Source organism: Mus pahari, chromosome 6, assembly GCF_900095145.1.
Source record: "Mus pahari chromosome 6, PAHARI_EIJ_v1.1, whole genome shotgun sequence".
In the NCBI taxonomy this organism is placed as follows: Eukaryota; Metazoa; Chordata; class Mammalia; order Rodentia; family Muridae; genus Mus; species Mus pahari.
The window spans coordinates 86,995,313-87,006,841 of record NC_034595.1 but is presented as its reverse complement, the minus strand read 5'-3'; the positions used below and the strand labels follow the sequence as shown (position 1 = coordinate 87,006,841).

At 49.1% G+C, this 11,529-nt stretch overlaps 1 protein-coding gene across 1 annotated transcript; it reads left to right on the top strand.

Annotated features, from left to right (window-relative positions):
* Window positions 1–2,748: 2,748 nt before the first annotated feature.
* Window positions 2,749–5,477, top strand: Rpl11 (ribosomal protein L11). Its single transcript, XM_029539896.1, has 5 exons — window positions 2,749–2,923; window positions 3,676–3,782; window positions 4,093–4,224; window positions 5,036–5,146; window positions 5,408–5,477. The coding sequence occupies exons 1-5, from the start codon at window positions 2,800–2,802 to the stop codon at window positions 5,435–5,437; spliced, it is 504 nt and encodes a 167-aa protein (XP_029395756.1). The 5' UTR covers window positions 2,749–2,799; the 3' UTR covers window positions 5,438–5,477.
* Window positions 5,478–11,529: the final 6,052 nt, after the last annotated feature.

Sequence of the window (11,529 nt, the reverse complement as noted above, 5' to 3'; positions counted from 1 at the left end):
TTTTTTTTGGTTTTTTGAGACAGGGTTTCTCTGTGTAATCCTGGCTGTCCTGGAACTCACTCTGTAGACCAGGCTGGCCTCGAACTCAGAAATTCGCCTGCCCCTGCCTCCCAATTGCTGGGATTAAAGGCGTGTGCCACCACGCCTGGCCCCATGTGTCTCATTCTGCTCTGTATTAGGGGCTACTCATAATTGGACTTTTTGGCTTCTTTATTAGGTTCTATTATCTGTTGTAGCAGCAACGGGGAGTAACAACATGGGGAGTAGCAGCTGCCACGGGCCCTCTTGGGTCCCTTGCATTTATACTTTCTGAAGTGTCCCCAGAATTCCAAACATAAACATCTACAGCTTGCAAAAATGACACCCTTTCTAGAGCATAAGATAAATCATAGTCATTGGCTATGGTTAATCTGAAACAGCCCCATGTCCCCCACCTGGGGTCAAAACAAGAACATAATCACATAACATAACTGGGTTTAAAACAAGAACATGATCACATAACATAAATGGGTTTAAAAAACAAACCAACAAACAAAAAAAAACCCTGAAATTCTCATTACTTTATGTGTAGGTTTGGAAGGTTGGAAATGCTGGGGCTTCTGCCTCCCCTGTGTAGGTTAGAGAAGGGTACTGGGGGCAGCAGAAAGGAGAGGGCAGGCCCCTTTTTCTACCAAAGGCATCTGTGTTCTTTACCCATGCATTCATGTTAGAGAAACTGACTGACTCAAGGAAGGCTATCTTCTGCCTGGGATGTGGATCTTGGTGGTCCTCATTCTTGAGGTCAGCTTCTGAGGATTCAATGTAACCCTGGAAGGGGGCGGGGCGTGTCCTATAGTCTGTAACTGATTCTCTTGCCTCAGATGCATCTGTAAGCCATTGTTAGATGTCTTCTCTGCTCTCTCTCTCTCTCTCTCTCTCTCTCTCTCTCTCTCTCTCTCTCTCTGATGTCCTTTTTCTTTTTACCTACCATCATGTCTAATACTTCTTTAGGAAGGTGGGTGTTGCTTGGATGTTGTAGGCTTGAATTAATCATAAAAGTAACAACTTACACACTTCACTGAATTACACAGTAACCCATGACACAGAAGTACCTATTTTACACAGGGGGAAAACAGACAGAAGTAATTTTAATTAGTAACTAGCTAGGTGAATCAAACCCACACCTGCCTGTATTCACAGCTCAGGACTCAATTTCCAAATTTTATTTATTATTTATTAGTTTATCTGCATTTAAGTTTTTCCTGCACATATGTCCTTGCAAGTGTGTGCCTGGGGTCCTCAGAAGGAAGACGCGGGCAACAGACTGGAACAGCTGATTTAAGCCACTACTCTGATTTGTATAACTTCTATGTTAACATAGTTACAAAGTAAAGGGTCTAGAATCCGTATGGTTTCTTTTTATCTTTGTATTTTTTTTTTTTTTTTTCGAGACAGGGTTTCTCTGTATAGCCTTGGCTGTCCTGGAACTCACTTTGTAGACCAGGCTGGCCTCAAACTCAGAAATCCACCTGCCTCTGCCTCCCCAGTGCTGGGATTAAAGGTGTGCGCCACCACGCTGTACTTATTTTATGTATGAGTACTCTAACTGCATGTACACCTGCATACCAGAAGAGGGCACCGAATCCCATTAGAGATGGTTGGGAGCCACCATGTGGTTGCTGATAATTGAACTCAGGACCTCTGGGAGAGCTGTCCCTGCTCTTAACTACTACGCCGTCTCTCCAGCCTCAGCTTATTTTTAAAAATTTGCTTATTGTTTTATTTACATGGGTGTTTTGCCTGCATGCACACATGGCCTGATGCCTGTAGATGCCAGAAGAAGGACCTGTCTCCCTGGTACTGGAGGCACACCCGGTTTTGAAATACCGTGTACATGCTGGGAACTTTGTTCTTAACTGTAAAGCCTTCTCTCTAGCCCATTGCTCAACTGATTTAATGGACTTGGGGAAGTGACATTACTCAAGAACCACCAGGTCCTGAGACTGTTCCTGGAGTCATGGACTCAAGAACATACCAGCATCGGACAACCCATGCCTGAGATGACTGCAGTTTCGAGGACAGTCCACTAGAGGAGGCAGCGCCACGACAGCCGTGCCTCTCTTTTCCCCCCCTCCCCTCGTTAGTCCGCCTAGAAGAAAAGCCCGCCTCCTGACCCATAAGGCAACGGGGCCGGAAGTCTCCCTCTCTCTTCCTGTTCTCCACCATGGCGGTGAGTAGGCGAGAGTTGGCTTTGCCTCGCTTTCATCCGTCTCCATCCGCTGTCGGCGGCGCCCACGGCGGCTGTCTCGCCGGTGGCTGGAGGAGGACGGAGCCCGCGACGCTGCTGGCGTTAGGCCCGGCGGGGCTGTGCGGCCGCGGGGCTCGCCCGCCGCGTCGCCGCCCATCCTGAGAATGGGGCTCAGGTCAGCGGCCCCGAGGGCCCAGACGCGGGGTCTGGGGGCTGCCGGGAGTGCGATCGCGACGCGCCGGGGTCCACGGCGGGGCTCAGCCCAGGGGACACTTGGCAGCTTGCGTGGTGCCGGGGACATTCTGCGGGTCCCACTCGCAGAGCCGGTGCTTGGGAAGGGGGAGGGCATGGCGCCGAGGCCGGTGCTTCCTGTAGTCTGGCTTAGGGTTACATTGTATTCTTTATCCGATCGTTAGTGTCTGTCCCCTACGCCTCGGTCCGCTTGGGATTCAGGCTCCCCCCCAAGCGCGGAGACCTGGCTGGTCCCGAGGGCTTAGGCGGGATCCGGGGCGGGAGGGTGTTGATGGCTGTGTCCCTCTTGGCAGCAAGATCAAGGGGAGAAGGAGAACCCCATGCGGGAGCTGCGCATCCGCAAGCTCTGCCTCAATATCTGCGTCGGGGAGAGCGGGGACAGACTGACCCGGGCAGCCAAGGTGTTGGAGCAGCTCACAGGCCAGACCCCCGTGTTCTCCAAAGGTGAGTGTGGCGGTGGGCTGGCCGGAGAGGACTGGATCGGGAAGGCTTGGTTCGTCTGACCGGAACACGGGTGCAAATGGACTTAAAAGTGCCCTGATGTGGGCATGGTTGACAGCTAAGAACAGGGTTAATGCTGTACACTGTGGGCGTGAGGTATTATCCATGCTTTTGTCTGTCTGTGTCTGTGCTTGTGCGCATGTGGGTCCTCAGAACCTCTTAAAACCTCTGAGCCATCTCTCCAGTCCCCCCCATCAGAGCTTCTTAACTTTTGGCTCTGCCTCAGCTCACTTAAAATGCATTCCCTTGTTTGGCCACATGACAGGAGTTAAGGTGCTTGAAACATGGAGTCTGTTGCTAGCGTGACTGTGGGTCGTCTGTGACTGTTTCTTAGTACCACAGTCAGCGTTTTGAAAACACAGCTGTTGATTAGAGGATAATCAACAGCTGGGCCTGGTAGCCCACAACTGTAACCCCATTACCCAGATTGAAGCAGGAGGATTGCTGCCAGTTCAAGGCCAGCTTGGGCTACACTTGAGGTTCTGTCTCAAGGAATGTCACAGTCCTCCTGACCTGTGTCCTGACTTACTGTGGCCATGAACTCTGGGGACTGTCTTGCTGTTTCAAGTTGTTAGTTGCTGAAGTATGGCTGGGTAAATCACAGATGGAAAGCTCAGTTTTCTGTGTGATGGACGTAGTTGATTGACACGCTATGGAAGTATGACGTTACCTGCCTCTGTGTCCCTGTCCTGCAGCTAGATACACTGTCAGGTCCTTCGGCATCCGGAGAAATGAGAAGATTGCTGTTCACTGCACAGTCCGCGGAGCCAAGGCAGAGGAAATTCTGGAGAAAGGCCTGAAGGTGAGGCTGGTGGGGTGGAGGCCGCGCATTGTCCGAGATGGGGTATATGTACGCGCATCCAGTGCCTTGGTGTTCCAAAGATGACTGTTCTGGGGTTTTAGTCCTTGGTATTTTCTCTGTTCTTTGGAAGTGGGCATCATTTGATGGAATTTGTAGCTGGGGCATGACTTGCCTAGGGGAGGGGTAGCCTGTGCTCCTAGCCAGGACGCACAGAGTTTTGGTTTTGCCCTGGGCCTACTGGGTGTTATCTAAGCTCATATTGGGCTACTTGAACATGGTGAATAACACGGTCACTTCTCTGTCTCTTCAGGTGCGGGAGTATGAGTTACGGAAAAATAACTTCTCAGATACCGGAAACTTTGGTTTTGGAATTCAGGAACACATTGACCTGGGCATCAAATACGACCCAAGCATTGGTATCTACGGCCTGGACTTCTATGTGGTATGTGGACTTCCCGTCCCAAGCTGCCTGGGGGGGGGGTGCTGCTGCTCTTTTCGGCGTCCACACACGTGCTGTCTTGCTGTTGGGATGGGTTGCTGGGTTGAAGTCGTGTCTTGTCTGCCTGTGTGTCCCCCTCAGAAAAGGGCCTTGTAGTGAGTGTAGAGGTACCATACCACATGGGTTTAGTTCCCTGCCGTTGCAAAGCTCTCTGGGTGATCCTATTTGCCCCTCAAATTAGTTCCCTGTCTCTACTCATCACCTTAGGGTTGGCACAGGAGTTCTGTGAGAAAGACATGGAAATGTGGGGGGTAGGGGTGCAGACTGTGCTCAAATGGGGATTGTCATGTGGGAATGGCTGTTAGCACGGTGGGAAGCACTTCTGAGCGGGGGCAGGGGGAGGATGTGCTGCTTTGGACGACTTAAATTTTTCCACATTGCACATGTTGCAGGTTTTTGTTTTGAGGTGGGGCCTTTGGTTTACAGCCCAAGCTGGCCTTGAACTCCCTGCATGTGTATCTGCACCATGTGTGTGCCTGGTGCCTGTTGAGGGCAGAAGAGGACAAGGGAATCAGATGCTGGAATTGAGACTGGAGTTACAAGGATAGAGAGCAGTTGGGGAGGAAGCCTGCGGGGCATGTGTGTGTGGTGCCTGGTGTGTTGTCTGGGTAGCTAATGACAGTCCTGTCCAACTGAGGTACTAGTCTTGCTTCAGTCTTGATGGCTTGAAGGTCAGTCTGTAAAGTGAGTCTTGTCTGTCCGCTGTTGGCCCATCCCTGAGCTGGTTGGGTGACTGTTGGTTATTCTGGCACAGGTGCTGGGTAGGCCAGGGTTCAGCATCGCAGACAAGAAGCGCAGAACAGGCTGCATTGGGGCCAAACACAGAATCAGCAAGGAGGAGGCCATGCGCTGGTTCCAGCAGAAGGTAAAAGTGATTGTCCCGAGTGAGCTGGTGCTCGGTGGGCTGGTGGCTGGTGCTAGGGTGGGAGCTCTGATACGTAGTGCTGTTTGGTGGGTAGCTTGTGTAAAGATGGAAGATTTGGGCACTTTGGTAAATGGCTCCCAGGGTTGGTGGTTGAAAAGGTCTTGAGTGTAGGTATCCGGAATCAGAATTCTCAAACTTTGGTCTTTGTTGCAGTTCTTGCTCTGACATGGTTCTGAAAACACGCAATTTCTTCTCTTTCAGTATGACGGGATCATCCTCCCTGGAAAATAAATTTTATCCAAAAAGCCAATAAAATTTTCTCAGAAATGCATGTCACAAGTTGTGTGTTTGTGAAAGGAGTGTGGCCTTGTTCGGATCCTGGAACCACAAGCACTTAAAGCCTCGATGAGAATTGCTGGTGGCAGCAGCAGCCTGTGTCCTGGACACCATTTATAACCTTGGTGTTTCCCTGCAGCTGAGACTGAGCATTGAGTGCCCTGTGGGTGGCTGTGGCGCAGAGGTCCTTTAAGTGGGTTTTGAGAAGTATTGGGTTGCTTAGGGTTGGATTTCGTTGTGATTAAAGGCTGGGACAGTGTCCCATGTCCCAGTCCCAGCAGGTGTCCCTTGTTTGTGACTTGGTGGGACTACAGCTTCTGGTGTGTGGTGCTGAAGACTATGTTGACTTTATTCATAGTTTAGTTGCATTTAAAATGATGCAGTTGGGAGGCCTTGTTAGGAAGGAAGTCTCACGGGGAAATTGTCGGATTAATCCTCCCTTGATTAGCTGTGGTAACCTGGAGCAAATCTGTCTGTCTTTTACACGGAAGCAATCATTAGACAACTACTAAGCATGTAAGCACTCGCATTTCTGTGTGTGTTTTGTACGTGGAATCTTAATACATTAAAAACTGGGCTTGTTTTGGTGTGAAGATACCTGTCACTAGTGATCAAAAGCCATTATTTTGGGGACTGTAGGTGGCACAGTAAGTACTTGCTGTGTGAGTTTAGGACCTAAATTCAATCACCATTACTCATAAAGGGCTCTTGGCAGCCAGCCTAGCCTAATGGGGAGAACCAGGGCCTGGTGTGAGGTTCTGTCAGAAACAAGGTTGCTGCCTTCCGTGGAGCAAACCACCGTTTATAACTCGTTCCATTTGTGTCAACTGTTTTGGCTGTCCTAGAACTCCTTGGTCTCACCAGGACACGGAATCCTAGCCCTCTGCCTCCTAAGCCCTCTGCTCGGGCTAAAGGCACACAGGGCAGTGCCCAACTCTTTAATTCAACTTTGTGTGTGTGCACGCTTGTGCTCCGGTGTTTTGCATGTGGCCCTGTACTTGCCTGGACCAGTGAAGGCCATATGGCATCTGACTCACCCACAACTGGGGTTGCACCATGACTGCCACAGGGATGTTGGGAGTCAAATCTGTTTTCTGCAAGACCAGAGTGCTGAAAAAACTGAGCCATCCCTCCAGCCTCTTGTTTACCTATTGAAAGGTCGGTAAGTGAACAGTTTGGTTTTCAGACAGTTAACTTTTCCGGTCCCCCTCAGCCCCCATGCCCCAAGCTAGGGTCTTCTGTCAACTAGAGTGGCTTGGAGCTAGCTGTGACTAGCCTCCACCTCCTGGGTGCTGAAATCTGAATGTGCCACCATACCCAACTCACACAGTGCCAGGCCAGAGTCAGCCAGGGGAGCTGTAGCTGCAGCCTCACTCTCTGAATTAGGTAATTGAGTGAACATGCTCAAAATGGCTAAGCTAAGCTTGGAGCCTGTACTGTGTAGGAGGCACATAGTAGATTTAAGCATTTTAGAAACTAGGGTGTGTAAGGTCCCTCTACTACCAAAGGCATGTGGGTCATGATCCCCTCACAGGGGCCACACAGCCTACGTGACAGATGTATACAATCTGTAACTGGCAAAATTACAAGATTGGGAGTCAGCACAAGAGCTGGTTGAGGCATTAGGAAGCCCAACAACCACTATCATTAGACTCAGCATAGAAGGCAGGGTTAATGTAGGGAATGTAGCCCTGGCAGTGGGAACTCACTTTCAAATGAGGTTTTTGGGGTGTTTGTTTCTCCAGCCAGATTTTCTGTATGCCAGGCTAGCCTTGAACTCAGGGTCACCTGCCTCTGCTTTCTTGCATTGGGTGCTGCTGTATTGTATGCAGTTGGGGTGGCCTTAGTGTTTTATTAGTTATTCTAGGGAGGAAGGATGTTTGGCAGCCATCTGACAAGTGCTGGGAGACCTGCCAGAACAGGTAGATTTTGTTATTTTTGTTTCCATTTATTTATTTAGTTTTTTTTTTTTCGAGAAGGGTCCTGGAACTCACTTTGTAGATCAGACTGGCCTCGAACACAGAAATCCACCTGCCTCTGCCTCCTGAGTGCTGGGATTCAAGGCATGTGCCACCATGCCCGGCTGTTTTCATTTTTTTTTTTAATGTATTGAGTACACTGTAGCTGTCTTCAGACACCAGAAGAGGGCATCAGATCCCATTACAGATGGTTGTGAGCCACCATGTGATTGCTGAGAATTGAACTCTGGACCTCTGGAAAAGCAGCCAGTGCTCTTAACCGCTGAGCCATCCAAGTTTAAGCTGTCTTTATTAAGATCATAAAACTGCCCGGGATTCTGGCTTAATGGAAGCTCTGTTGGGAGTTAAAAGGTGAAACTAGATTTTAGTTCTGCCCCTCAAATCTCAGTGTGATATTGAAGGGGTCATGGCCCATCTAGGAGAGTGGCTGGACAGTGAGTAGACAGACAGGATCTCCTGGGAGTTTGATCCTTGGGTCCCCCTCAGGGCATCAGGCAGACTGATATTTATGCTCTGCCACACCCTGATGCTAGAGCAGTGTCCAGAGTGAGTGTCTAAGCCCACTTGACTAATAAACTAAGTTTTGTGGCTTTGTTGTGTGGTGGTTTTTCTCCAGCTTAGTCATGAAAAGTTGACAATCAAGCATGGTCAGTCTTGGATAAGGCATCTATCCCAACAGCAGACTTAGAAACGCCAGGCTCCCGTTACACAGGCCTGAAGAAAGACCTTTCAGGCCAGCACTCCCCAGAGCTGAGAATCCAGCTCCTGTCCAGGTCCTGCAGAGACATCTGCATGCCAGGTCAGTGGTTTGCGGTTGAGCTGCATTCCCAGCTGTAGGGATGTTTATAGTCAGCAGTGTGCTATAAGCCCAGGGTCAAGCATCCTGCTGTCAAGGGAAATCCCATGTTTGCTATGCATGCGCAGCATTAAGGGTCTATTAAGGATGGTGTGACAGGAAGCTGTGGAACCCGTGAGGTCAAAGGGCAAGAAATGAAGGTAAGCTGTCTAGGGGTCTACTTCCCAGTGTGGGGCGGGGAAGGAGTATGTCAGCACCTCTGCGGCCCTCACAACTGAAGTCTTCTCTTCCCACCTTTCAGTGGGTTCTGGGAGTGGAGCTCAAATCAGCCTTACTATGCAACCACCTTTACCCACTGTTCCATTGCTGAACCCATCTCTTAAAAGATGTGAAAAATGAAATATAAGATTCATTGTACTAGATGATAATTTAGACATAATCTGATTAGGTGACAGGGTCTTTTCCCAGTGAAGATACTAAAAATCTCTGATGTCTTCTCGTATTTTTTTGCATGTGTGTATGTGTTTGCTTTGCTTTGCTTTTTTGTTTGTTTTGCTTTGTTGCTTTTGTGTGCCTTCCCCCCCCCCCCCCAATATGACTGACTTACTGCTATGTAAAGCAGAGCGTGTGGCTCCTCCTGTCCTTGCTTCTGAGTTCTGCAGTTACACACAGCTACACCTCTCCGTTAACAGCGTTCGGGTTTGTTTTTAAACATAGTTGAGAGAACGAGGAATGGTGAGCTTTCCCCATGAAGCGACTACGTACTTCTACCTCCACCCCCACTGGAGAAACCCCAGAGACCAGTCAGTGGTTATCTCAGCCTTTAGATGGTGTGGGGAGAATGGGAAGCAGGGACATTTGTGAGCCTCTCGCTGACCCTGTTCCCCTTGGTAGCGGGGTTGTAGGCAAGCCTCTGTGAGCCTCTGGAGAGGATTCGGCTTCTCCTGCAACCATGGGCTGGTTCATCCCACCTTCAATGAAACCTAGTGCTGATGGGCTCCTGGCAACCTTTGGGTGAAGATGCAAAATGAATCCTAAAGGGTTAAGGGCCCAGAAAGTACCTACAAACGGTTGTAAGCTGCCAGCCACTGGAGACCTGGTGGTGCCTGGGGGTGCAGAGCTACTTGGAGAGCACTTGTTATGGAAACCATAGAGTGGTTGTCAGAGGGGAATCTAGCCCAGGGTGCCTGGGGCACCACAAGGACTGAACTTGGCTTCTGAAGGTATAAGGGTGGTTAGCTGGCTTGCCACAGCAGACCAGTGTGAACAAAAAGGATGTGTTTGTACCACTCAAGGACCGCTGTGCAGCCTGGCCCTGGAGTGTTAACATATTTATAACTATATAAATACTGATAAAGTCAGTAGAACCTTGAAAGAAGCTGGAAAGCTAAAGGAAGTCAACAGGTTCACTCTGGAGGAAGTCACTGTCCCTCCTTGTTTTCCTGAACATTGTTTTTGATAGCATAACTAATCCTTTGATTGCCATGGTGACCACCAGCATAAGTCCTGCTTTTCTGTTTTAGACAGTCCCGCTGTGTGGCCCCAACTGACCTAGAACTCAAAGTGGTCCTGCATCTTCAGCCTCCTGAGCTACTGGGGTTACAGACATGAGCCACCACCGCTTCCTAGAAATACAGTGGGATTTATGTTGTCTTTGAGGTTTTGTTTCTTTGAGTCGGTTCTGCTCAGATGCAACACATGGTCCTACAAGCACAGATCTGTAGTTTAAGCATCTGGAGCCTCTGGTGTGCGAGTGAGTTCCTGCGCACGGCCCTGACAGGTACCACAGGCAGATCTTTGTGAGCTCACTAGCTGCCACCTGCTCTCCTTCCAGTGTTGCCAAAAGGAAGTCCTGTGGTGATTGCTAACTTCCCCTTGGGATGATACAGGTAAATCTAGGAGTTTGTGTGGATGTGAGGTGAAGCATCCAGAATGGTGTCTGATGGTCCCTCCAGGGGACCTCACTCCTGGGGCTTGGGAGTCTCCCTTTTTTTCCCCTCGAAACAGGGTTTCTCTGTGTAGCCCTGGCCGTCCTGGAACTCACTCTGTAGACCAGGCTGCCCTTGAACTCAGAAATCCGCCTGCCTCTGCCTGCCTCCCAAGTGCTGAGATTAAAGGCGTGCACCATCACTGCCCAGCAATTCTTCCATTTTTAAGCAAAATTATTGTAAAAAAAATGTGTGTGGGTGGTTATGTGCATGTGAGGGCAGGTGTCCTTGGAGGCACAAATCCCATGGGAGATAGTCATAGTGGCTGTCATACACCCATTGTCGATGCTAAAAGAACTGAACCTGGGCTCTCTTGGCACGAACAGTATAAGCTTTGTGCTTAACCACTGAGCCATCTCTCTAGTCCCAGAGTTTTGAGCTTTTTGTTGTTTGTTGTTTTAATATTTACCCTTTTAGCCTATATTCCCCAAATCTTCAAAGAGTGTAAAATCCAAGATGAAGGCAGTCTTGTGAACAACTAAGTCTATAGTCTACATACCCAAGTAACTCCTGAATAAAATTTACATGAAAAAATGTGGTGAGATCACTCAGTGATTAAGGGAACTTGCCTGAGTTTGATCCCACATGGTGGAAGGGGAGAACTGACACCCTGAACTCGGGAGCCCTCCTCTACACATAATTTTAAAATATGTTCAGCTAGGTATGGTGGCCTGTAACTTTAATCTCAGCATTCCCGGCAGAGGGGGATTTCTGCGAGAGGCCAGCCTGGTCTATGTAGTGAGTTCCAGGACAGCCAGGGCTACACAGAGAAACTCTGTCTAGAAAAGAAAAGGGGGCTGGTGAGATAGCTCAGTACATAAGAGCACCCAACTGCTCTTCCGAAGGTCTGGAGTTCAAATCCCAGCAACAACCATCCTTAACAAGATCTGACGCCCTCTTCTGGAGTGTCTGAAGACAGCTACAGTGTACTTATAATAAATAAATAAATCTTTAAAAAGAAAGAAAAAAGAAAAGAAGAGCAGGAGGAAGACAAAGAAGAAAGAAAAGTAGAAGAGTCTCACGGGGGCATCGTGAGCTTGAGACAAGCCCGAGCCTCAGGGTGACACGTGTTTGAAAATAAAAACAAAATTCCACAAAGCAAACCATTACCATCAGTGACCGCCTGTTCCTCCTGTGTTGCCCTTGAATCTGACTGAACTCAGATGGGACACAAACAGGCCTGTCGGTCAACTATAATCCCTTTAAGTCCCAGACCTGGGTAAAATAGATTCTACCCCTTCCTGACAGGGGCACTTTCTTTTTTTTTTTTTTTTTTTTTTTTTT